The 27,269-nt window shown below is 48.9% G+C and overlaps 1 protein-coding gene across 4 annotated transcripts in view; it reads right to left on the bottom strand.

Moving 5' to 3' along the window:
* Positions 1-27,037, bottom strand: part of IL4R (interleukin 4 receptor) — a 53,024-nt gene extending 25,987 nt beyond the window's left edge. Inside the window, exons 1-2 of one of the 4 annotated variants that reach the window (XM_054452702.2) lie at positions 26,558-26,681; positions 5,380-5,623 (exon numbers count right to left, since the gene is read on the bottom strand). In XM_054452702.2, coding sequence (XP_054308677.1) covers positions 5,380-5,436 — 57 coding nt within the window. In that variant the 5' untranslated portion in view covers positions 5,437-5,623; positions 26,558-26,681. Of the gene's footprint in view, positions 1-5,379; positions 5,624-24,987; positions 25,013-26,557; positions 26,706-26,760 lie in introns of those variants that run through there. The other 3 variants (XM_054452703.2, XM_054452704.2, XM_054452705.2) reach the window with 3 other exon arrangements.
* Between the last annotated feature and the right edge of the window lie 232 nt (positions 27,038-27,269).

The following is a 27,269-nucleotide window of genomic DNA, read 5'->3' as shown; positions in this document are numbered from 1 at the left end:
GACACTAGGAGATCCAGATCTGGCGAGAGTCCATTCCTCACAGATAATGCCATGCTGCTGTGTCTTCATATGACAGAAGGGGCAAACACACTTCCTTCAGCCTTTTCATAAGGGCACTAATCCCATTCATGACCAACCGCAGAGCCCTCATGACTTAATCACTTCTCCAAAGGCCCCATCTCTTAATATGACTACAATGGGATGAAGTTTCAACATATGAATTTGGGGAAACACATTCAGCCGATAGCACCAGCTATTATCATTAAGAAAAAATGTTCAGAAGCCAGGTGCGGTGGCTCACACCTGTAATCCCAGCACTTTGGGAGGCTAAGGAGGGAGGATGGCTTGAGCCCAGGAGTTCAAGACCAGCCTGGGCAACAGAGTGAGACCTCATCTCTACAAAAATTAAACAAAATCAGCCAGGCACGGTGGTGCATGCCTGTAATCCCAGCTACTTGGGAGGTTGAGGTGGGAAGATCATTTGAGCCTGGGATGTCAAGGCTGCAGTAAGCCAAGATCGTACCACTGCACTCCAGCAAGACCGTGTCATAAAAAAAAAAAAAAAAAAAAAAAAAAAAAGAAAGAAAAGAAAAGAAAACAGAAAGTTGGGAGGCCGAGGCGGGTGGATCACGAGGTCAGGAGTTTTGAGACCAGCCTGGCCAACATAGTGAAACCCTGTCTCTACTAAAAATACAAAAATTAGCCGAGTGTGGTGGCGCACACCTGTAGTCCCAGCTACACGGGAGGCTGACGTGGGAGAACTGCTTGAACCCAGGAGGCGGAGGTTGCAGTGAGCCGAGACCATGCCATTGCACTCCAGCCTGGGTGACAGAGTGAGACTCTGTCTCAAAAAAAAAAAAAAAAAAAAAGGAAAAGAAAAAAATGCTAAGAAGCAGAATCTCACGGAGTCAAGTGTGTACTTTTCCCCAGCACTCCTGGTACATAACGTCAAATACCCTCCAAAAAGTGTGTACTGGGGCCGGGCGTGGTGGCTCACATCTGTAATCCCAGCACTTTAGGAGTTCACAACCAGCCTGGCCAACATGGTGAAACCCTTCTCTACCAAAAATACCAAAAAAAATTAGCCGGGCGGTAGTGGCACGTGCCTGTAGTCCCAGCTACTCAGGAGGCTGAGGCAGGAAAATCGCTTGAGCCTAGGAGGCGGAGGTTGTGGTGAGCCGAGATGGCACCACTGCACTCTAGGCTGGGCGACACAGTGAGACCCTGTTGCAAAAAGAGAAAAAAAAAAAAAAAAAGAAAAAGAAAAAAGAAAACAGCACGCACTGGGTTATATTCTCTGCAACGTTTCAAGTGCCCATCCTTCACTTCCCGCTTGGGTCTCTCTCCTGGGATCTTATTAAAAAAAAGCAGCTCCCAGGCTTTGTTCTGCTAGTGAGTAGTTCTTTGCCATTAACAGCATTTCTCTTTTGGTGCTCTGGCTGTGTTTCTGTGGCACAGGAATGGTTCCAAGGCTAACCTCACAGGCTTGCAGCAAACAGGAACTGGGTGTTGCCTCTGAAGCACTGTGTGCAGTGTCTGGGGCACCATAAGAACGTAAGGCCACCTCAGGAGCTCTAGGCCCCTGCTGGACGCTCTCCGAGTGACTTGGGCACACTTGAAGGTCCTCCCCAGCAGGGCTCCACCTCCCTCTCCACCTGGGCCCAGTATCCATTGCATCCTACGCCTGCCACCTGCACTTCTTCTTCTTCTTCTTCTTCTTTTTAACATTTTATTTTATTTCATTTCATTTCATTTTATTTTTTTCAGACAGAGTTTCGCTCTTGTTGCCCAGGCTGGAGTGCAATGGCGCGATCTCGGCTCACTGCAACCTCTGCCTCCCGGGTTCAAGTGATTCTCCTGCCTCAGCCTCCTGAGTAGCTGGGATTACAGGCATGGGCCACACACCCAACTAATTTTGTATTTTTAGTAGAGACAGGGTTTCTCCATGCTGGTCAGGCTGGTCTTGAACTCCTGACCCCAGGTGATCCATCTGCCTCGGCCTCCCAAAGTGCTGGGATTACAGGCATGAGCCACCGCACCCGGCTGCCACCTGCACTTCTTAAACACACCAAACTCAGTCCCACCTCCACGCCTTTTCTCTCTCTGTCCCCTTCACCTGGAGGGATCTTACCTTCCTCCCTTTCCTTTTTTTTTTTTTTGAGACGCGGAGTTTACTCTGTTACCCAAGCTAGAGTGTAGTGGCACAATCTCGACTCCCTGCAACCTCCACCTCCCGGGCTCAAGCAATCCTCCTACCTCAGCCTCCTGAGTAGCTGGGACCACAGATGTGCACCATGAGGCCTGGCTAAGTGTTTGTATTTTTGATAGAGATGGGGTCTCATTATGTTGCCCAGGCTGGTCTTGAACTCCTGAGTTCAACCGATCTGCCCACCTTGGTCTCCCAAAGTGCTGGGATTACAGGCATGAGCCACCGTATCCAGCCCTTCCTCCCTTACGCATGCTTTTCCTCTCTTTCCCTAATTCACGATGGTACGAAATCAATGTGTGTTCAGTAGAAGCAGTACTTGGAGCACCCATACGACCATTCTGTTTTTCACTCTCAGTATTCCATAAACTACACGAGCTATTCAACACTTTATAACAAAACAGGCTTTGTGTTAGATGACTTTGCCCAACTGTAGGCTAATGCAAGTGTTCCAAGCTAGGTTAAGCTATGACGTTCAGTAGGTTAGGAGTATGAAGTACATTTCTGACTTAATAATATTTTCAACTTATGATGAGTTTATGGGGACAAAACCCCATCATTAAGAAACATCTGTGTATGAGACACATACACACACTCACATATCTCCATAATGAATAAATTACCCCAATACCTCAGTGTGCACGTCAGAAAAACAAGGACATTCTCTGCCTAACCACAATACAACCATCGAAATCAGGAAATTAACAGTGATGTGTCACCGCTATCTCATCCACAGCCCCTATTTATGTTTTGCTAATTGCCTCCATAATGCCCTTTATACATCCAGGATGCAATCCAAGATCATTCATCACATTTGATTATCATGCCTTCCTAGTGACCAGGTCTTGGCTTCTAAATACTATTCTGTACTGAAAGGAACCAGAGCTCCTTAGAGAAATAGCTGATTCCAGGAGAAGGAAAAGTACCAGATAGGCTTGGAATTCTTGTGCCAGACAATAAGGAAGTACTCAGCAGCTAGCTTGACCTGGATAAAACGGGCACAATTTGAGCATCAAAATGAATATTATGGTATCCACTTGTAACCCTTGGAGTTAAAGTCCAGGAGACTGTATTGACATAGATCAATGAATGGAGGAGGCCGGGTGCAGTGGTGTGTGCCTGTAATCCCAGCTTCTTGGGAGGCTGAGGCAGGAGGATGGCTTGAGCCTGGGAGTTGGAGGCTGCAGTGAGCTATGATCACACCACCACACTCCAGCCTGGGCAACAGAGTCAGACTTCATCTCTAATAAACAAATAAACAGGGAAGAAGGGAAAGCTCTATTTTACTATGACAGCCTCAAAGTAACTCCCTGCAAAACTTGTATTGTATATTAACTAATGAGTGAAAATACATATCAATGAACGTTACAATACAGAAACCTGGCAGACACCACCTTCACCAAGTGATCTAAACTCACCAACAGGAATGGGACAAATCCCCAACATCATCTCCCTGAAACAATGCCTGAGAAGAGCACAGCATGTCTTTTCCTGGGTTCCTGCCAAGGATGCATAAATCATTTGGAAACGTCAGACAAATGTACACCAAGGGCCAGTCTATATACAGGAACTGGCCGCTACTCCTCACGAAGTGCCGGGGGTGCAAAGGACAAGCCAGTGTGGGACATCTGTCCCTTTTTAAATTGTCTGTCATCCTGACAGCCAGGGTCTGTCCCATTCACTGCCGAGTCCCCAGTATCTACAACGGCGCCTGGCACATAGGACGTGTTCAGTAACTGTTTGTTGATTAAATTCATTTTGGACATGATGTGGGGCCCCTAACTGGCTCAGCATGAGGCTGCAAAGCTCTCTCTTGGGGAAGGCTCCATATCGGCTCAAAGATCAAACTCGTCTTCCTTGCTGAGAGTTACAAAAGTAAAGTCTCAAGTAAAGGAGGGGTGGGAATGGGGTGGTGGGTTCCCGACACTGATTTCCTCGGCAAGTCCTAGTAACTTTTACTCTCACAACTACACAGATGGCCACAGTATCCTGTGGCAGAGATGGCAAAGGTATCACTTTAGCCTCAATTATGAATAAAGAGAAACAGAGAGGCCAAGACACCTGTCCAAAGTCACACAGCAGAAGACTTTCATGGTAAAGTCCTCCAAAGGGAAACAGGGGAGTTGACAACCCAGTCAAGATTCACTAAAACATCCCAGCGTGGCGTCAGGATTGATATCCTTAATCTGTTGTGGAAGGCACACCCAGACTTACGCACGCCCATGTGCACACACACACATGCCGCAGCTAGCTTCTCGGGGATGCGTGGGTGCTACATTTCAGAAGAAATCACAGATGCAGTGGGAGAAGAGGCTTCCCTGAACATCAGAGGCAAAAAGAACAAAGATGCAGGTGAGTAAAAGAATTAAAAAGATAAGTGCCAGGTTATCATGGTCAAGTACACGGCAAGGGGAGATGATTTCAAGTTCCCATTCTAAATCAAGAGACTCCTGGCTGGGCGTGGTGGCTCACGCCTGTAATCCCAGCACTTCGGGAGGCTGAGGCGGGCGGATCATGAGGTCAGGAGATCGAGACCATCCTGGCTAACATGGTGAAACCCAGTCTCTACTAAAAATACAAAAAATTAGCTGGGCGTGGTGGCAGGTGCCTGTAGTCCCAGCTACTCAGGAGGCTGAGGCAGGAGAATGGTGTGAACCCAGGAGGTGGAGCTTGCAGTGAGCCGAGATTGAGCCATTGCACTCCAGCCTGGGCGACAAAGCGAGACTCCGTCTCAGAAAAAAAAAGAGATTCCTGAAGTGGTGGAGTTGGAAGGGGTCTCAGGGGTCACCTGCCAAGCTCAACTGCCAACGTGGACAAGGATGTCCTGCGAACACCCCACCTCTGACATGTTGCTAGGCAGTTTCAGCCTGTATCCCGCCACAGATGAAGCAATCACTCTCAGGTCTCAGTTAAGCACAGCCATTGGAAACAGCCTCCTTATGTTGAGTCAAGGCTTTGTGTGAACAAAATCCCTGCTTGCCCAGCACTTACCTTGTACTTGACACTTTGCTAGGTGCTTTAGAAGTATTACCTTACCGAATCCACACAAGAATCCTGAAAGGTAGGCTGTTATCCCAACTGTCTAGCTAAGGAAAGTGAGGCCAGAGAGGCCAAATAACCCATCCACCAGGTCCCACAGCTGGTAAAAGGTCAGAGCTAGAATCAGAACCCACGTTTGTTTGCTTCTGAGCCCACCGTGGATTCCAGTATACCAGTTCCTTCAATCTCATCTCCTAAAACTGCAGGCTGAACCCAATAAGATGAAATAAAATGAGCCGAGCAGAGTTGGCCATCCTGCTTGTCAATTTCAAACAACAGTTCCGCAAGTGTAGGATAAGAAAATCTGACTGAGCAGCAGAAAAGTCCTGGGGATTTTATCATCTGCAAAATCTCCAAAAGCCAATGGTGAAGCAGCAACTTAAAAAAAAAAAAAAAAAAAAAAAGAGTCACCTGAGGTCATATTAACAGAGGTATCCATTTATAGAATGTTACATCTCACAACAGCAGAATATACATTCTCCTCAAGTTCACGTGGAATAATCACCAAGACAGACCACATTCTGGGACATAAAACAACCTTAAGAGATTTAAAATATTAGAAATCTACAAAATATGCTCTTAGGACACAATGGATTCAAATTAGAAGTCACTAGCAGGAAGAAAGCCAGAAAATTTCCAAGTATTTGGAGATTTAAAAACACACTTCCGAATAACATATAGATCAAAGAAGAAATCACAAGAGAAATTAAAAATATTTTTAACTAAATAAAAATGAAAATATAGCCTATCAAAATCTGTGAGATGTAGCAAAAGCAGTGCTTAGAGGGAAATTTATATTATTGAATGTATATCTTAGAAAGAAAGTTCTAAAATCAATAATCTGTTTCCATCTAGAGTACTAGAAACAGAAAAGCAATATATGTCTAAAACAAGCAGAAGAAAAAAATACAAAATTGGAGCATACATCATCAATGAAATTAAAAATTGGTTCTTTGAAAAGATCAATGAAATTGATAAATCTCTACCTAGGCGAATCAAAAAAATAAGAGAGAAGGCACAAATTAATAATAATGTGATATGGTCTGGCTCTGTGTCCCCACCCAAATCTCATCCTGAATTGTAATATGAATTGTAATCCCCACGTGTTGGGGGAAGGACCTCGTGGGAGGTGATTAGATTATGCGAGCAGTTCCCCCATGCTGTTTTCGTGACAGTGAGTGAGTTCTCATGAGATCTGATGGTTTTATAAAGAGCTTTCCCCCGCTTTTCTTGGCCCGTCTCCTTCCTGACGTCATGTGAAAAAGGATGTCTTTGCTTCCCTTTCCGTCATGATTATAAGTTTCCTGAAGCCTCCCCAGCCCTGCAGAACTGTGAGTCAAATCTCTTTCCTTTATAAATTACCCAGTCTTGGGCATGTCCTTAGAGCAGCGTGAGAACAAACTAATACTATTGTAAATTAAAGAAAAGTTATTAGAGGTGGCACATGCCTGTAGCCCCAGCTACTGGGAAGGCTGAGGCAGGAGGATCACTTGAGCCCACTTAAGGCTGCAGTGGGCTGTGTTCATGCCACTGCACTCCAGCCTGGGCAACACAGAAAGATCCTGTCTCAAAAAATAAAAAATAAAATTTTTAAATTAAAAAAAAGTGGCACTATATAATGATTCAGGAGTTAATTATCCAAGAAGATGTAAATAACAATCCTTAATGTGTATGCAACTACCAACAAAGAGTCAAAATATGTAAGGCAAAAACTGAGAGCAGCAAGGAGAAATAGAGAAATCTGTGATTATTCTGAATAATACTATTATTGGATAATAATAGTATTATTACTATTACTTCAACTCTTTTGGTAATCGACAGATCCAGCAGGCAGAAATCAGTAAGGACATAGTTGAATTGAACAGTGCTGTCAATCAACTAGATCTAAGTGCAGTGTGCAACCACAACGTGGCATCCCTTTGATAGGAATACTGCTGTCATATATGACAACAACCAACACAGAGAGGGCCTGAGAATCCCAGGAGGCCTAGAAAGTCTTTACCTAGAAAGCTCTGCCTTCCTATACTGGGCAGCCTCACCATTCGCTTAAACACAGAGAGTTTACCACATGCCAAGTTTTCTTTTACACCTTTTACATATATGAATGCATTTAATACTCTATGATAAGTAATATTATTTTCTCCATTTTCAGATGAGGAAACCAAGGCACAGAAAGGCTGAGTGATTTGTCTGAGGTTGCACAGCTGTGACAGTCATGGATCTTAAATCCAGCACTCAAGCTCCAAAGCTTTGGTTCTTAACTACTATCTGTCTAGAAGTCAGAGTCCCTAGTGTTTTGGGGGTCAATGACCTATCTGAGTGTCTAATGCAAACCCCAAACCCTGTTTCGGGCAATGCGCATACACTTAATTCTGCATTCCATTTTAGGGGTTCACAGAATCCCTGAAGCCCAAGTGAGGACCTCAGGTCAAAGGCCTGTCCTCTAAGCAGTGGGCAGCTTTTGAGGCTCTTTGAGCAGGGGAGTGGCAAATTTTTGAGAAGTCTGGGGGGCAGTTAGCAGTTGCTGCAGATGAGGCTCACCCTGCCTCTTCCCCACATCACAGCCAGAGCCATTTTAAAATCAGAAATGAGGCCAGGGCCAGCTCACACATCCAATACCCCCTGGCTCCTAAAGGGCTTCTTCACAGGGGCCGCAGATCCCCAAGGGGTTCACAGCTCATTAGAGAAGCATCTCTGACTTAGAATAAAATCCAAGCCCTAGAGTGAAAAAAGCCAGTTCCCAGAGTACACACCCCGTGACTCCATTTATGTAACATACTTGAAATTGCATAACTATGGAAATGGAAAACACATTAGTGGTTGCCAGGGGCTGAGGGGGGGTGGGTCAGGAAGGGAGTTGGATGTGGCTATAAAAGGAGAATTTGAGCCATCCTTGTGATGATAGAACTGTGCTGGATCCTGGCTGCGTACACAAACCTATGCCGTGATAAAATTGCATAGCACTAAACCACACATGTGTACGCAAACACAAAAATGAGTACAAGTAAATCGGGAAATCCCAATAAGGTCAGTAGATTATATCAGTGTCAATATCCCAGCTGTGACACTGTATTACAGATTTCTACAATCTTGCCCTTAGGGGGAACAGCATAGAAGCAGGGGTCTCTCTATGATTTCTTTTTCTTTTTCTTTTATTTTCTTTTTTGAGATGGAGTCTCACTCTGTCACCCAGACTGGAGTGCAGTGGTGTGATCTTGGCTCACTGCAACCTCCACCTCCCAGGCTCAAGTGATTCTCCTGCCTCAGCCTCCCCAGTAGCTGGGACTACAGGCGAGCTACCATGCCCAGCTAATTTTTGTATTTTTAGTATAGACGGGGTTTCATCACATTGGCCAGGCTGATCTCGAACTCCTGACCTCAAGTGATCTGCCCACCTTGCCCTCCCAAAGTGCTGGGATTATAGGCATGAGCCACCACGCCTGGCTTCTCTATGATTTCTTCCAACTGTGTGTAAATTTTTAATTATCTGAAAATAAAAAGTTTAATTTAAGAAAATGAAAAAAAGAGCCAAGCCCCCGATGATCTAGCTTCTGCTTACCCCTCTAACATTCCCCTCCTATCCCCTCTCCCTCTTCTGCAATCCTCCATTGGCCTCTGAGCCCTGGGATACACTCCCAGCTCTCCCTTCTCCAAGCATTTGCACCAGAAACACTTCAGAAGCCTTCTCTGACCCCCCTCATCTAATGCGGGCCCTCCCTGTGACTTCTTATCACAGCACCCTGTTTATTTCTGTCACAGTACTTATCACTATCTCTAATCAGATTAGTGAGGTTACATGTGTGAATGTTTATTTTATTTCAAGATGCAGATAGCAAAGATAGCTTTGACTGCAAAAATGTTTTCAACTTCCCTAGATTTTTTTTTTTTTTTTTTTGAGACGGAGTTTCGCTCTGTTCCCCAGGCTGGAGTGCAGTGGCGTGATGTCGGCTCACTGCAACCTCTGCCTCCCAGGTTTAAGCGATTCTTGTGCCTCAGCCTCTCGAGTAGCTGGAATTACAGGTGTGTGCCAACACACCCAGCTAATTTTTTGTGTTTTTAGTAGAGACAGGGTTTCCCCATGTTGGCCGGGCTGGTCTTAAACTCCTGACCTCAAGTGATCCACCCGCCTTGGCCTCCCAAAGTGCTGGGATTAGAGGCACGAGCCACTGTGTCTGGCCTAGATTAAAATATGCCTTAAGAAAAAGGCAGAACTCAAGTGTGTTAGTCCATTTTTGCATTGCTATAAAGAAATATCTGAGACTGAGTAATTTACAAAGAGAAGAGGTTTAATTGGCTTATGGCTCTGCAGGCTGTACAGGAAGCATAGCACCCGTATCTACCTGGCTTCTGGGGAGGCCTCAGGGAGCTTTTATTCACGGGGAAGGAAAAAGGGGAGCAGGCGTACATGGTGACAGCCAGAGCAAGAGAGAGGAGGGAGGTGCCGCACACTTCTAAACAACCAGATCTTGTGAGAACTCACTCACTATGGCAAGGACAGCACCAAACCATGAAGGACCCGTCCCCATGACCCAACATCTCCCACCGGGACCCACCTCCAACACTGGGGATCACATTTCAACAAGAGATTTAGAGAGGATGACATCCCAACTATATCGGCAAGCAAAAGACTAGAAAAAGGTAGCAATCTACATTATGAACGGTTAATGGCCTTAATATATGAAGAGTTCTTACAAATCAGTAAGACAAACATCCCTTTAAGAAAAATAGGCAAAGAACATAAATGGTTCACAAAAGACATATTCCTCCATCAGATGTGAAATAGCCACTCTCAATATACTGCTAGTTTTTCAAGTTGGGAGTATAATAGGTAACCTCAAATATAAATTATGTATTTGTCTATAAATGCATTGTTTGCCTCCCTCTGTAAGAGGGCCCATGAGAGCAGAGCTTTATGTCTGCTCTGCTCACTGCTTTATCCCCAGTGCCTAAAACAGTGCCTGACACAGGCATAGCATGTGTACAATAAACATATATTAAATGAATGAATGGTTAAAATTCAGCAATAATAGGTGGGGCACAGTGGCTCACGCCTGTAATCCCAGCACTTTGGGAGGCCGAGGCAGGTGGATCACCTGAGGTCAGGAGTTCACCAACATGGTGAAACCCCGTCTCTACAAAAATACAAAAATTAGCCAGGCATGATGGTGGGTGCCTGTATTCCCAGCTACTCGGGAGGCTGAGAGGCTGAGGCAGGAGAATCGCTTGAACCCAGGAGGCAGAGGTTGCAATGAGTCGAGATCACACCATTGCACTCCAGCCTGGGCAACAGAGCAAAGTTCTGTCTCAAAAAAAAAAAATTCAGCAATAATAAATTCAACAATCTTTTTTTTTTTTTTTGAGATGGAGTCTAGCTCTGTCACCAGTCTGGAGTGCAGTGGCGCGATATCAGCTCACTGCAACCTCCGCCTGGGTTCAAGTGATTCTCCTGCCTCAGCCTCCTGAGTAGCTGGGACTACAGGAGCACGCCACCACGCCTGGCTAATTTTTGTATTTTTAGTAGAAACGGGGTTTCACCATGTTGGCCAGGATGGTCTCGATCTCTTGACCTCCTAATCCGCCCGCCTCAGCCTCCCATAGTGCTGGGATTACAGGCATGAGCCACCGCACCTGGCCTCAATAATCATTTTTAAACATGAACCAGGTCCCAAGCTTTTGTCCATAGTTAACTGTATATGCAGTACTTATTTTGTGCCTGGCCCTGTTCTAAGTACTTACAATATATTAATCAATTTGGTTCTCTCAACGACCCTATGAGGTAGGTGCCATTAACATTCCCATTTTACAGATGAGAAGACTGAGGCACAAAAAGGCTAGAGCACTTGCTGGTGGTCACAGAGCCATAACCTAGGCATTGTCACTCCAGAATCCATGTGTTTAAGGACTGTGCTTGCTGACCTTTGAAATGCAGTCCCCAAAACCCTGGAACTTTGTCCGGGGAGCCCCATTGGCCTGAGACCCAGAGACAGCAAGTGACAAGGCCAAGGTCACAGAGTTAGGAAGCAGCAAAGTCAGTGAAGGCCGCAGCCAGGAAGTGAGCAGAAGCATGGGCCTGGGAAAACACACCCGCCACCAGGAGAACACACTTGACTCACTTTTTAAAAAAACTCGGGAGAGATTAAGTGATTAAGCCTTGAAATGTCAGAAGCCAGCAGCAGCCTGGAAGCGACCCAGCAGGACTCTTCCCGAACCCACAGCGGGTGGCAGGGGGGGCGGGGGGCGGAGGAGTAGGGGCGCACAGGGGGCGGTACAGGCCTTCTGCTCTTCTTCCCTCTGGGCAGGAAACCTGGCTTGGAGGAGGGGCTGGTTCTGCAGACAGGATGCAAGCAGCATGTGGAGAGGAATCCAGGGACAGCAGGGGCCTCGGGCGGGGGCCGGGGGCTTTGGAGCCGCTGACCCCTGAAACTCCACGATAAAAACTGGCTTGAAACCTCAGCTCCTATGGCGCAATCAGTTAGTCATGCTACTTATAAGAAACGAGCCCAGAGCTTCCTCTGGCTTCTGGGACAGCTGGGCTGGGCTGGCAGGAAGCTAGGCATGCACTTCTTCCTGGGACAGCAACCTTCCTAGAACTGGGGTTTCCAGAACCGGCAGCCACGTCGGTGGCCCCACTGGGATGGTAAGGCAGGTTAGGCCAGGGCCCCAGAATGGCCCGGGCTCTGCCTGGTTGGCTCCGTCCCCAGCCCAGCTAGTGGGAGGGAGGGGAGGCAACAGACTGGCTCTGCAGCCACCAAGAACGCAAATCAGCCCCCTCCACCAACAGCACCCACCAGCCTCCCTGTGGGCCTGCTGTGGCTCACCCATCCTCACCCACTTGCTCAAGTACCTCATTTACTCTCCTTCTCTTTTTTGTTTTAGAGACAGGGTCTCATTCTGTGGCTAGAATGCAGTTGCACCATCATGGCTGACTGCAGACTTGAACTCCTGGGCTCAAGTGATCCTCCTGCCTTAGCCTCCCAAGTAGCTGGGACTACAGGCACACACCACCATGCTCGGATAATTTTTAAATTTTTGTAGAGATGGGATCTCTCTCTGTGGCCGGGGCTGGAGTGCTATGGCACAATCATAGCTCACTGCAACCTCAAACTCCTGGCCTCAAGCAAACCTCCTGCCTTGGCCTTCCAACATGCTACAGGCATGAGCTGCTGTGTCCAGCCATCTCCTCATTTATTCTTGCTGTGGGTGTTTTCCAAGCACTGCCTGTGTGCTGGCTATTACAGATGCAAACGGGTCATTCATTCATTCATTCCTTTCTTCTTTTAACAAATATTTGAGCAAGGAAGAAGTTACTGGAGAGTTTTGAGCAAAGAAGTGACATGATGAGACTTAAAAAGACCTCTCTTGCTTGGGTGGTGGGGGCATGGGTAGAAGTGGGTACCAGTGAGGAGGCTACCACACTGGCCCCAGAGAGAGGTGCCAGGGCTCACACCAGGCTGTGGAGATGGGTAGGTTGAGAAGGGGCTGAATTCTAGATCTGTGTTGAAGACAGAGCCCACAGGATTTGCTGACAGGATGGATACTGTGGGGTGGGAGAGAGAACAGGAAGGCTAATAGGAGTCAAGAATGATTCCACGCCATTGGCCTTTTCCCAGATGGTGGCCTGTCGGGGGGAGCCCGTGTGACAAGCCAGCCTGCTGGGCAAGCTGCAGGACTTCAGATTAGCAGAGAAGGCTGTTAGCAGGCCCTCAGGGAATACCCTCCCTCATCCTAGAGGGTCAGGTTTCTTTATCGGGGATGCACCAGAGTTCTCCTGGGGAGGGAACCGACATACAGCAGGCACTCAATACATGAGCATGTGTATTTTATTTTATTCTTATTTTAACAGGTATACAGTGTTTCCTTGGTGCCAGACACTGGCCTAGGTGCTTTAAGCCCTCCCTATGAGATAAGTATAATTATTAAACCCATTTTACAGATTCTGAAGGTTTTTTTTTTTTTTTTTGAGACAGAGTCTCACTCTGTAGTCCAGGCTGGAGTGCAATAGTGGGATCTCAGTTCACTGCAACCTCTGTCTCCCAGGTTCAAGTAGTTCTCCTGCCTCAGTCTCCCGAGTAGCTGGGACTACAGATGCCCACGACCACGCCCAGCTAATTTTTTTGTATTTTTAGTAGACACAGGGTTTTGCCATGTTGGCCAAGCTGGTCTCAAACTCCTGACCTCAGGTGATCCACCCACCTCAGCCTCCCAAAGTGCTGGGATTACAGGCGTGAGCCACTGCGTCTGGCAGATTCTGAAGGTTCTTATGAGAGGGCGGGGTGAGGGAGGGAATGAGGGAAGACCCAGAGAATAGACAGGCAGGAGGGAGGGCACGGCCCACTTCCCACCCTACAAGCGGGGCCCTTGGCTGGGATGGCAGCTGGAAGGTTGGCAGGCCAGGAACAATACCGTCTGCCAAGCCATGGGAGTAGACTCAAACTCTGTCTCTAAGGCAGTGGGGAGCCAGTGAAGGCTATTAAGCAGGAGAGGAGCGGGCTGAGATGAGAGCTGGCGAAGAGGGGGCAGGTTTGAGCCTGTTTGGGACGGGGAGGCAGCAGGGACTTGGTGGTGCTTGGCGGGGAAAGCAGGGTGGGGAGAGTGGGGACAGAGGGAAAGTGGCCTCGGGCTGGGGTGGTGGGGAGGACCCCAGGGACCCTTCCCACGATGGACAGCTGAGAAGAGAAGCAGATTTTCTGGGGAAAACCACGCGCTCCAGCGCACTGTGGATACTTTGAGTCTACACCGTCAACAGGCAACTCCATCCGGGATCCTGGAAGCCAGGCCTGTCTTCAGAAGATTCCAGAGGCCCAAGGGAGGAGACAGAGCCTGAGGAAACTGTCAAGAAGCCACCTGCTCAGGAACAGCAGCCAGCCTGGCCTCCATCTTTCTGCAACCCATTATCATGCTTTATTTCTCTGCACTCTTTGCGGCATATTGCACACTCGGGCCTTATGTGTTTGGTGCTCATATCCCCTACTGCAAGGCCAGCTCACACAAGGCCAGTGTCGATCCCGCTCACAGCCATCTCCCCAGAGCCTAGCATGGTGCCTGGCACACAGCAGGTGCTCCATGAATATTTGCTGAATGGAAGAACGACCGGATGAATTCCCCTGGTTGTGAGCAGGGAGGCCTGGTTGGTCATCCCCAATTTTCCACCTCTCCCTGCTGGGCAAACACTAGCAAATCCTGGCTTGGAGTCCCCTTAAATGTCCTAATGTAGGCACAGATCTCAGCCACCTCGGGGCCCTGACCTCCAGAGAGCTGGTTATTGACTATCACTCACTGTCCTGAGCAGTGGACGATGCCTCTGGCGCCAGGGTGCTGATTAGATTTTGACTGTCTTAGTGACAGCTATGGCTCCTAGCTGGCCTCCTTCTTGAGGTCTGCAGAGGTCACTGCGACTGGCCATGTGTCCCCTCTTCCTTCAGCCATGAGAGGCCATGCCCTGGGCCCTTCTGCCCTTGGTTTCGCCCCTCCCCAACTGGGTGCAACTTTGCTCACCAGCCTTGGCATTGGTTGTACCAGTCTCACTAACAAAAAAAGCACTTGAAGGCTGGGTGCAGTGGCTCCTACCTGTAATCACAGCAATTTGGGAGGCTGAGGCAGGTAGATCACTTGAGTCCAGGAGTTCAAGACCAGCCTGGGTAACATGGCAAGACCCCGTCTCTACCAAAAATACAAAAAAAAAAAAAAAAAATTGCCAGGCATGGTGGCACATGCCTGTAGTCCCAGCTACTAAGGGAGATGAGGCAGGAGGATGGCTTGAGCCCAGGAGGTCGCAGCTGCAGTGAACTGTGATCATGCCACTGCATTCCAGCCTGGGCAACAGAGTGAGACCCTATCTCTAAAAAAAAAAAAAGAAGCCCTTGAGCCTCACTCACTCACTTAACCATGGACCCAATCCAAGGAGCATCGCAGATGCAATTAATATCATCTCCATTGCAGAGATGGAGAAGCCGAGGCCCAGAGAGGGTCAGGAACCTGCCTAAGGATGCACAGCTAGTGAGTGGGCTGGGATTTGAACCCAGGCCTTTGGCTCTGGAGTGCACAGCACAGTGCCTGGCACAGAAGCAGTCATAAACTTGCTTTTTTATACACCACTCTTTTTGCTTCTCCTGGAATGCTCACTATGGAAGATACAGTCAAATATTCTCCCTGCAAGCACACAGGGAGGAATGAGGCTGAGGGGGGTTCAGAAGTTGCCCGAGGTGACGGTGACGAAGCAGGAAGTAACCAGGTAGAAATTTAGAATCTGGCCTTTGTAACCATTTGCTCGGCCCTCAGCAGCAGTGAACTTGTCTCAACAATGACCAGGACTTTGCCCCCTGGGCAAACCCAAAGCCAGGACAACACATGGGCACAGGTAAGAGCTTCCTGTTCATTTTCTGCTTGCAGACTGGCGTATGGAAGGCAGTGGGTGGGGGCTACCCATGGGGCTCTTCCTGTTGTCTCACCCCATACCATTTCTGGATGGGTGGGGACACACAGCCATGGGGGCCACCTTTGTGGGCAGGGACCCCCAAGCATCTGAGACACAGAAGCATAACTCTGGGCCTAAGTGCATGCTCCAACCTGACTGGGTGGGAGACCGTGGCAGGCTGGGGTCCACTCAGAGCCTCAGTCTCCTCATCTGTGAAATGAGAATAAGATCACTTGCTTCATGGCTGGTTGCAAGGCGGTGAAGAGGCCGTGGCTGGGTGGGAGAGACCTGGGACAGTGTTGGTGGAGTGGTTGGCAAAGGCTCATCTCTGAGCACCAAGAAAACTCTTTGAGACCTTGAGCAAATGACAGCTGCCACGACAGCACGCACAGGATGTCACAGGCACAAGCTGAGTGAGGGAAGCCAGGCTCAAAACAGCAGTGCTGCCTGGTTCTGTTTAGATAAAGGAGATAAACTGATCTTGGAGTTGGCAGTCAGGACAGTGGCCTTGGAGGACCAGGCTGTGACCTGGCAGTGGCAGGAGGAAACCTTCTGGGAGGGTTGTCACGTATTGCTGCTTGATTAGGTCATATGCATGCGCTCATTTTGTGAAAATGGATGAAGCTTTACACTTGTCTGTGCACGTGTCTGCATGTCTGCTGTGATAAAAAGGCAAAGAAAGCCAGGCGCGGTGGCTCATGCCTGTAATCCCAGCACTCTGGGAGGCCGAAGTGGGTGGATCACGAGGTCAGGAGTTTGAGACCAGCCTGACCAACATGGTTAAACCTCGTCTCTACTAAAAATACAAAAATTAGCCAGGCGTGGTGGCGCACACCTGTAACCCCAGCTACTCAGGAGGCTGAGGCAGGAGAATTGGTTGAACCCAGAAGACACAGGTTACAGTGAGCTGAGATGGTGCCATTGCACTCCAGCCTGGACGACAGAGCAAGACTCTGTCTCAAAAAAAAAAAAAGGTAAAGAAAACGACAAAAGGCTGAAGCAGGAGAAGAATCACTTGAACAGAAGTTGCAGTGAGCTGAGTTCATGCCACTGCACTCCAGCAAGACTCCATCTCGAAAAAAAAAAGAAAAGAAAAGAAAAAAGAAAAAGAAAACAGACAAGAACAGGAAGAAAGGGAGAGGGCAGAGGCTGCCATCTAGGCTGTTGGGTGGACAGCAAAGATCTCAGAACCACTAACCCTCAGGGTAGGTGGGATCCCAGTGGCCCCTTAATCCACTCCCGATGACACCTCAGTCTCCAGGCCTCTCCAGAGGCCACCGACCCTCTACTTCTCTGCCTCTGGCCTGCAGCCCACAGCCACCTCCCCCAAGGCCACAGAGCCACCTCTTCTGGAGTAAACTCAGATACCTACAGGGACACAGTCGTATGACCTCAAGGAGTAGAGATGGGACAAGTGGAAAACACAGCCCCCTGTGATAAAGGACAGCTACTTTTTTGCCACATGAAAATGAAGACTTGCATGTTGCTAGATCTTTTGATTTTTCAAAAGAAGTTAGAAATTTATATTTTTATGTGTGTTACCCTGATTTTTTTTTTTTTTCAGATGGCAAGTCTTGCTCTGTTGCCCAGGCTGGGGTACAATGGCACCATCATAGCTCACTGAAGCTGCGACCTCCTGGGCTCAAGCGATCCTCCTGCCTCAGCCTCCCGAATTGCTGGGACTGGTATGGGAGTAGTGCTGGGAAGGGAGAGTGTGGTCCCTTTAAATAATATGGAAGGGTAGAAGGGAAGGGCTAGGAGGAGGAGGGTGTGGTCCCTGGCTAAGGTTCCACCCCCATGGACCTAGGTGAGGACAGGCATTTCCTGCCCAAATGTTGCATTTCCCGCCCAAATGTTGCATTTCCCAAGACCACCCTGGCCTGCCATGCCCCTATCCTGTGCCTATAACCACCTCCCACCAAAAATAAATAAATAAAAACCCAGAGGGAAAGGCAGGACAGGTCATATTCCCATTTTATGGATGAAGAAATTGAAGCCCAAACCAAGAAAATGACTTGCCCAGGATTATAGTTACAGAGCAGAGACGTCAACGCAAGCTTTGCTACTGCTGTTGTTTTTTTAACTCATCTGGCTTATTAGTACAGGAGTACTGACATCAATAAAATAGAATTCATGAAATGATGTCTTGAGTAAGTATTAGAAGAGAGAAGGTGGATGGCTTTTTTGTTCTTGTTTTTTGAGAATGTCTCACTCTGTCACCTAGACTGGAGTGCAGTGGAGCAATCATAGCTCACTGCGGCCTTGAATTCCTGGTCTCAAGTGATTCTCCCACCTCGGCCTCTCAAGTAGCTGGAACTACAGGTGCACGCCACCACACCCAGCTGATTTTTATTTTTTGGTAGAGATTGGTTCTCACTATGCTGCCCAGGCTGGAAGTTGGCTCTTTTATACTGATTAAAGGAGCAATTCAGCCAGCTGCGGTGGCTCACGCCTGTAATCCCAGCACTTTGGGAGGCTGAGGTGGGCAGATTGCTTGAACCTAGGAGTTTGAGACTGGCCCGGGAAACATAGCGAAATCCCATCTCTACAAAAAATACAAAAATTAGCTGGGGGTGGTAGTGCACATCTGTAGTCCCAGCTACTTGGGAAAATGGAACAATTTACCAAAAAGGTATAAAAATCCTGAACCCTTATTCTATTCATATGTCTATGCACTTAACAACATGGCTTCAAAAATAAAGCAAAAAACAGACTCAAAAGGAGAAATTAACAAATCCTCTATTATGGTGAATTGTAATTGTATTACGGTGAGAGGTAAATCAGGTAAAAAAAAACACATAGTACATAACAAATATAGCTAATCTAATAGCTAGCTTGATCAAATAGATACATTTCTAGAACCTTATACCCAACAGAAAATATACATCCTTTTCAAACACAAGAGGAAAAAGATGACCAGAAAATCCTATAAAGATCTCAGCAAATTCTCTACCACTGATATTATAGAAACCACATATATTGACCACAACAACCATGATGACCAAATTTAGAAATCAACAATAAAAAGATAACTTAAAAAATTCTGTCTCAAAGATTTAAAAAGCATATAATTAAATAAGTCTTAAAATGGGAACCAAAAGGGAAATTCTAAACTGGGCAGTGAATAACATTGTGTAACAAGTTGTGGAATGAAACCAAAGCAGTACTCAAAGAAAAAATGATAGCCTTTTAGCCTGAAGTAGATTTATTAGAGAGCATGAAAAACTGGAACCTCTTAGCTTCAGACAAGGACTCTCAGAATAGAAGAAACTTGGATTAACAGCAGCTCATATAGAAGAGAAACATGGAGATTTTAGCTGACAAGCCCAATATGCACTCCAAGTGGGATATGGCTGCTACACAGTATGATTCCAGGTTGCATCAACAGAAGTATAAGCTCTAGATCCAAAGAGGTGATAGTCTCCTTCCTCTCTGACCAAACAGTCTTTGTGTGGGACTCCAACCAATTGACTCATGTCCAAAGCCAGGCCAAACTTATCATTTCCTGAGTCAGGGAGAATGCCTGAAATAACTACAGTTGTGTAGCCTGAATAAGAGAAGTATCCGAGTTTGGAGGGAGATGGTCACTACCTCCAAGAGGCAGAAACAGACTCAGAAAGTGGAAGCTCCTAGAAAGCTAATTTGGGCTGGGCACGGTGGCTCACACCTGTAATACCAGCACTTTGGGAGGCCGAGGTGGGCGGATCACCCTAGGTCAGGAGTTTGAGACCAGTCTGGCCAGCATGGTGACACCCCATTGCTACTAAAAATACAAAAATTAGCCAGGCGTGGTGGTGTGTGCCTGAAATCCCAGCTACTCGGGAGGCTGAGGCAGGAGAATCACTTGAACCCAGGAGGCAGAGGTTGCAGTGAGCCGAGATTGCACCACTGCACTCCAGCCTGGGCAGCAGAGTGAGACTCCATCTCAAAAAAAAAAGAAAGCTAATTTGGCTAAATCTCAGAAAGATTTTCTCCCAGTTAGAGCTGCCCACCTGTGGAAATGTGGCTTCTGGAAGAAATACGCTAGAGGCAAGACCGTCGGGAGGCTGTGGCCCTGCCAGCTTGGAGACCTGCCCAGCTCAGAGAGCTGGTGCCTCTCCTCCCTAGAATTCAGTGTTCTCTTTTGAAAAGGCAGAATACTTCCCTGACCGCTTCAGGAAAACATAAGGCCTTCTCTGAGTTTTTAAAAAATGGTTCTGGGCAACTATGCTCGCTGATTTCCAACCAAGAAATGTAATCCTTTTAAACTCTCCTCTTTGGGCTGGATAGCTCAGAACCGTGGTTAAATGCACAGGCTTCTGGGTCCACAGCCCTGGGTTTGAATCTGGACTCTGCCACTTATGAGCTGTGTCACCCAGGTAAGTCTCTAGCCTGAGCCTCAGGTTCCTCCTCAGGGAAATGAGCAGGACACCCACTCATCTCCATTCCTGCACCCAGCACAGAGCGTGATGTGGACTCCAGCCTCCACTGCCAGAGGCCGTGGTTGGGGCCGTGGCTTCGGGATGATTCAAGCACATTACATGTATTATGTACTTTATTTATATTATTATTATATTGTAACATATAATGAAATAATTATACAACTCACCATAATGCAGAATCAGTGGGAGCCCTGAGCTTATTTTCCTGCAATTAGATGGTCCCATCCAAGGGCGATGGGAGACAGTGACAGATCATCAGGCATTAGATTCTCATAAGAAGCACGCATCCAGGGCCGCGTGCAGTGGCTCATGCCTGTAATCCCAGCACTTTGGGAGACTGAGGCAGGTGGATCACCTGAGGCCAGGAGTTCGACACCAGCCTGGCCAACATGGTGAAACCCTGTCTCTACTAAAAATACAAAAATTAGCTGAGTGTGATAGCACAGCCCTGTAATCCCAGCTGCTAGGCTGAGGCAGGAGAATCACTTGAACATGGGGAGACGGAGATTGCAGTGAGCCAAGATCGCACCATTGCACTCCAGTCTGGGCGACAAGAGCGAAACTCCGTCTTAAAAAAAAAAGAAAAAGTACGCAACCCAGATCCCTCACATGTGCAGTTCACAAAAGGGTTCGTGCTCCTGTGAGAATCATCTAATGCCTCAGCTGATGTGACAGGTGGCCGAGCTTGGGTGGTAATGCGAGCGATGGGGAACAGCTGTAAATACAGATAAAAGTTCGCTCACTCACCCACCACTCACCTCCTGCTGTGTGGCCCTGCTGTGTGGGGACCTCTGGTCTGAGACACTGAGGAAGGTGCTCATTCATAAAATAATATGTAAAATGACTGGACTGTCTGTAAAATGGGGCTTGGAGGAACCAGTTCTGCGCTGCCCACATTCACAGTATTGCTGGGCAGATGGATGGCAGGGAGTACACCGACAATGTAAAAAAGTAGATCCATCTAAATGGCAGGTGTGTCTTCAGCACTCAGGCATAGATTTTATTGTGTTTAAACACCATGGTGAGGACTGAGGACTCTGGAGCTTCTAGGTTCACAGCCCTGCTCTCCCATCTTCAGGTGTGTGACCCTGGACAAGTCACTGAACCTCTCTGTGCCTCTGTTACTTCATCTGTAACATTTGCATGAGAGTAGCTCCTATCTGGTAGGGTTATTACACAAGTTAAATGAGACAATGCAGGTATCTGGCCCCAGCTCCCTCCCTGACCTCTGTTCCTAGACCTCTTTCTTGCTTGGTTCCATCCAACCACACCAGCTTCCTTGCTGTGGGTCAAACACACCAAGCTCATTCGCGCCTCTGGCCCTTTGCACTCTCTGTTCCCACTGCCAGGATCACTCTTTCCCCAGATATCCACATGCCTTGGTACTTCAGGTCTCAGTTCAAAAGCCATTTCCTCAAAGTCACCAAGCCCAGAATGCTTTCAGCTCCACGAGGGCCCTCATTTCTGGGTCACTCATTCCCGTGTCCCCAGCCCCTGGTACATTGGCTAAGCAAGCGTTAAGCACCTAGCCCCGGGCTGACACTCGAGATATGTGAGCGCGTGTTACGTTCAACTTTGCTTTGCAGGCTAGAGGCTCTAAGACCCAGAACACAGCCCCTCCCCACCAGGAACTCAATTCCACCAAACCCTTGGAAGGCCCCACGGCTCCTCTTCCCCTCCCAAGACCCACTTCCTCCATCTCCAGATGCAAGCCCAGCTGGGGACCATCCTCAGCCGAGAGGTTACAGCACCCAGGCTGGCTTTAGCGCAGACCTCAGATTTCTTAAGCAACCGAGAGGAGGTGAGGAGGCCTGTGGGGGCACCTAAAGAGAGAATGAGTCAGTCAGAGCCAGACCTGAAACCTAAGAGACATCAGCACTTCTTGGAAAGGCAAGAACGGACGCATTTAGACAGAACTGTGCATGCAGAATGAGGGGTAAGCACAGGCCAGTCAGGAAGTGGAGTCTTCCGTCCTCTGTGAGTCCCTCCACCTGGCCCTCTCTTCCTCATCCCTCTCAAATGTCACCTCCTCAGGGAAGCCCTCCCTGATTCCACTTGCACCAGCTTTGCTTTCCTTCCTAGCACAGTCTCCACCTGATAGGATATTGCAGGTCCATGTTCTCTCCTGTAAAATCCTGGGGGCCAGACATAGTTCAGAATTCAGAATGACTCAGGCTGTAGAAAGGTCACCTTGTATAAAATACCCACCGATGTGCCCATCATGCAGGGCGGGAAAGCACCCAACGATCAATTGCACTAATATCTCTGCAGAAAGACATCTGAGCATCACACCGAAGAGGATGAAGACTCTAAAAAGCCTCAAGTTTAGCTTCAAAATGAGTTATGAAAAACTTTCAGTTTTCAGAAATCGTGGATTTCAGAATAACAGATAAAGCTGCCGATCTGTACATATGTATTGGTTGTACATTGCCTGTATGCTCAACCAGAATCTAAACCCCAGGAGAACAAAGGACTTGGTCCAATGCTCTGGCACATATAGGTGCTCAATAAATTCCTGAGGAAGAAATGCAGGAGGAAGCCAGGTGCTGGATATGCAGAAGGGACTCGGTCCAAAATGCAGAGAAAAACAGCAATCACTGAGTCCCTTCCAAGGGCAAAATGTCTATACAAACTATCTCATGAATGCTCTCCCCGAAAATACCCATGACAAACAAAGGGAGGCTCAGAGAGGTTAAACAACTTCCTCCAGATTACACACTGGAGAGCTGGGAAGTAGCCAGCTCCGATTTAAACCTGGGACCCCCTCTTCAAGTTCAGGCCCTTCTCTCTGCCTTAAGCTCAGAGACACAGAGCAATTTGCTCGATATCATAAAACAATGGTGATGCACTCGGTCTGACAGTGGATCCCCCAGCCTCTGCAGGACTTCAAGCCTCTGCTGGGGTGCTCTGATCCACATTCACCAAGGGCAAGTCTGTGCAACCTCCAGGCAAGCTCCTGCCCTCTCTTCTAGCCCAGCCATGGTAAGTCTAGCTAAACGTGGCTGGGCATGTCTCCACTGTGCCAGCCAGGAGGAATCCTCAGAAATGTCTTTCTTGGTCACCCCAGCGAACTGGAACAAGCAGGAAAGAATACATGGGAAGAAAAGTAGGATGGAGTCTGTTCCTCAGATGTGGGCCTGAGGCAAGGCTACTGCATTCATCTCCGGGTCTCAGTTCTCACCTGCAAAATGAGTGGACTAAATCCCAACCAATAAAGCTCAAAGGAGGCAACAATAAAGATTTATTCATTTAGGCCAGGCAGGTTTGCTCGCATCTATAAACCCAACACTTTAGGAGGCTGAGGCAGGAGGATTGCTTGAGACCAGCAGTTCAAGACTAGCCTAGGCAACATAGCAAGATCCTGTCTCTAAAAATATAAAAACGATTAGCCAGGCGTGGTGGCACACACCTGTAGTCCCAGCTACTCAGGAGGCTGAGGTGGAAGGATTACTTGAACCCAGGTATTGGATGCTACAGTGAGCTATGACTGTGCCCACTGTGCTCCAGCCTGGGAAATAGAGAGAGACCATGGCTCTAAAAAAAAAAAAAAAAAAAAAAAAAAAGGTATTCATTTAACAAATACATAGTTTTTATTACATACCAGGTACTGTTTTGTATGCTTGACATATATTAACTCATTTAGTCATCACTACAATGGCATAGTCACTATAATCTCATAAATGCAGAAACTGAGGCTCTGGGAAGTCAGTTACACAGTAAGCAGCAAAGCCAGCATTTGCACTGGGTGATCTGGCTCAAGTCCATACTGTCACTCCCCAGCTATACGTCTTGACAGGTAACAACAGACATATACATTGATTGTGGACCCACTGGGTGTTGGACATTGTGTGAAGTAGCTTATAAAACATGTCATCAACCCTCAAGAAAGTTCACTATTACAAACGTGAGGAAGCACAGTACCTAGGCGGCTTCTGTCCTGGCCTCACTCCCAGGTACCAGTGAGGGCAGTTGAGAGGTGGGGCATCTAATCCCAAACGCTCTCCTCCATCCTCCCAGATGGGGTGGAAGAGGGCAGGGAGATGGGGGAGGTGGAAACGCTTCTCTCTTCTCATGTATTTATGTATTTGTTTATTTTGAGACAGGGTCTCGTTCTGTCACCCAGGCTACAGTGCAGTGGCACAATCATAGTTCACTGCAGCCTTGACCACCTGGGCTCAAGCCATCCTCCCACCTCAGCCTCCCAAATAGCTGGGGCTAGAGGCACCTGCTACCACGCCTGGCTAAGTTTTTAAATTTTTTTTGTAGGAACAGGGTCTCGCTATGTTGCCCGGGCTGGTCTCAAACTCCTGGGTTCAAGCGATCCTCTCTCCTCAGCCTCCCAAAGTGCTGGGATTACAGGTGTGAGTCACTGCGGCCGGCTTCTTCTCACTTCTTTGACAATTCATTTCAGCTCCTTTTTGAACTGGGAGCATTAGAAAACTGAACATCCCCACTGTTGCCCTGGGCATTTTGCAACCTGGGATTGTATTGTATTAAACATATCAGTCATTGAGTCACTTCCTAGCATTTGGAAACCCTTAGGTTATCTCAGACCTGCCGGTAACTGGATGTGTTGTAACTGGGGTGAGTGACTGCAGGTTTTCCTCCCTGCTGCCTCCCCAACGTCTCCCTCCAGATTCAGATCCAGAGGCCCAGGGTGGGGCCCAGGAATCTGCATTGTTGTTTTTACAACTCAAGCCAAGGTAAAATACACTGGCCCAAGTTCCTTGGCACGGTATTCAAGGCCTTCCACAATGCAGCCCAGCCCACCTTTCCATCCATCTCTGGCTTCTGCCTACTCCCTAGGTTCTGTACACAGTGCCCTTTCACACCTCCCAGCCTCCGCCCACTCTGTGCCTCCCTTTACCTCCCATCCTCTACCTGCCAGACTCCCCTGCTCTACTTACATGGCTAGCTCAGGGTCCCTGGGTGCTGGGAAGCCTGGCCCAGTGCCCTGTGAAGAGCTGATCCCCTCTGGCTTGTGGTCCTGCAGCCACTGGTGCATCCGCACCCTCCCAGCCCTCACGTCTGTCTTCCTGCAGAGGGGGTGCTCCTTGAGGCAAGCACCAGTGCCCAGAACACCACCCAGGGCCTCACAGGAGCTGAATGAGTGCTAGTGAGTGAATGAGTGGCTTAGCAGGTCACCTCCCATTCATGGGCTGGGCTAGCCGAGTTCTAAGAAACCCCTGCAGGACCCTGGAATGCCCTAATGTGCAGGACACCCTGGCCAAACCTACACCTGAGCCTGTTTCCCCATTGGACTTTGGGATTTTGATAAAGGCACTGAGGTCCCAGCAAATGCCTTGGGCTCCTCATAGGCTACTGGGGGCAGGGACGTGCAGTGGGTCATGCCTCCCAGAGGGCTGGGGAAGGGGAGAGACTAGAACTGGAGCAGGGTTAGCGCTGGCCCTAGGGCATTCCTTGAATCCCAGAAGCAGACAAACTAGCTGTCCCCTATCTTGCTTAATTCTAAGAAATCCAGATTTTGTTTAAAAAAAAAATCAGGGCTCAGTAGCTCACACCTGTAATCCCAGCATTTTGGGAGGCCGAGGTGGGAGGATCACTTGAGGCCAGCCTGGGCAACATAGTGAGACACCATCTCTATAAAATAAATTTTTAAAAAGAAAATAAAGATCAGATTCCTGGGTTTACTGAATCTGAATCTCAGGGCAAGGACCTGGGAATCTGCATTTTAAGCAAATCTCCCGGCGATTCTGGTTATTGTGGGGGCTCCTCAAACGTGATTGAGAGATGGAGAGCAGCTGGCTCTGGCGTGGGATTGCCTGGGCTCTAGTCCTGCTGCCCCAAGGACTCCCAAGTGGGCGGCACCTTGAGGCAAGTTATTAAAGCGGCTGGGGTCTCGGTGACCTCATCTGTACAATGTCCATGACGCACAGCACCGGCCACAGAGAAGTTAGTGGGAGGTTTCACTCGGCATCCTTTCAGTAAAACAAGTCCCAGTCAATGATCGCGATTATTGGGTCCATCTGATATTCGGAGGCGGAGACCGCCCCGATTCACTGACCTACTACTCAAATTTACAGTTCTCAGAACTTTCCCCACCCTTTCTCTCTCCGAAGTCCTCACTGACTTCCTGAGCGCGGGGCAGGGCGCCACTGCCCGGAGAAGAGAGGCTGCGTGGCCCCCGACAGCCTAACCCCAAGCCCCCCACCCCCGCAGGCCGTCCCGGCGGAGGTCTCACTGCCAGCACCGGCTTTGGGGAGCGCTGGGTGTCCACATACCCCGGGCCTCGCGCCTCCGCTGCCCTTCGGCGGCAAGGACGGAACCGGGCGCTGCTCCGCCCGCACCGAGGGTCGCGGGCTCGGGCCCCGCTCGGAGTCGGGGTGGTCCCCGTGGTCCCCGCGGTCCCCGCTGCCCGGGTCCCCGCCGGCGGCCGAGCCCTTCCCGAACGCCCTCAGCCCGCGTGCCCGGGCGATACCCTCGCAACCGGATCCGCGCGCGGGCTCCGGATCCTACCTGCGCGCCCCTGCTCCATTCGCCGTCCGGGCGCCCGAGCGGGAAGTGGGGGACCCCTGGGTGGCCCTTCCCTGGCCCGCGCCGCGCGGGGCTTTCCTGGGCGCGGAGACCCAGCCCGCCCCGGCTTCCTGCGCCCCGCCCCGGCGCCCGGCAGATTTGCATGCACCGCCCCGCCCGGCGCGCCCGGCCCGGGTCCTGGTCACCTGGCGCCCCTGTCGCTGTCCGCGCCGCCGCCGGACAGTCCGAGCCGCTGTCCTCTCCTGGGGGCGACCCCAGCACCCCGCTGGGTGTCTTGCCGCGCGCTTCCTCTCACGCTGCAGCCCGAGGTCGCGCCCAGCGGAGAACTCCGCAGTGGATCCCCTTGGTCTCGGAATAAAACGCCCACGCCGACCAGGCCTCCAGGAGCTGCTCCTGCCTGGCCTCCGCGGCCTCCTCTGCGCTGGGGGCAGTTGCGTTTGGGGTGGGAGGGCTGGGCGACTGGAATCCTCCTCCCCTTCCTAACAGCTCAGCTTCCAAGTGCCAGTGTTTGCACATTCTTCAATAAATGTTTACCCAACTCCTACTCCAGCCACATTTGGATAGTAAAACAGCCCTTCAATCAGTAACTAGTACAATCTGTCAGGCACTGCAAAGGTTAACTCGTTCAATCCTGGCAACTACCCTATAAGGGAGTGATACTATCACCGGTTTTACAAATCGGGAAACTGAGGCA

The sequence above is a fragment of the Pongo pygmaeus genome, chromosome 18 (genome assembly GCF_028885625.2).
Source record: "Pongo pygmaeus isolate AG05252 chromosome 18, NHGRI_mPonPyg2-v2.0_pri, whole genome shotgun sequence".
In the NCBI taxonomy this organism is placed as follows: domain Eukaryota; kingdom Metazoa; phylum Chordata; class Mammalia; order Primates; family Hominidae; genus Pongo; species Pongo pygmaeus.
Note: the sequence above shows the minus strand (reverse complement) of the source record. Positions and strands in the feature narration are given on the sequence as shown.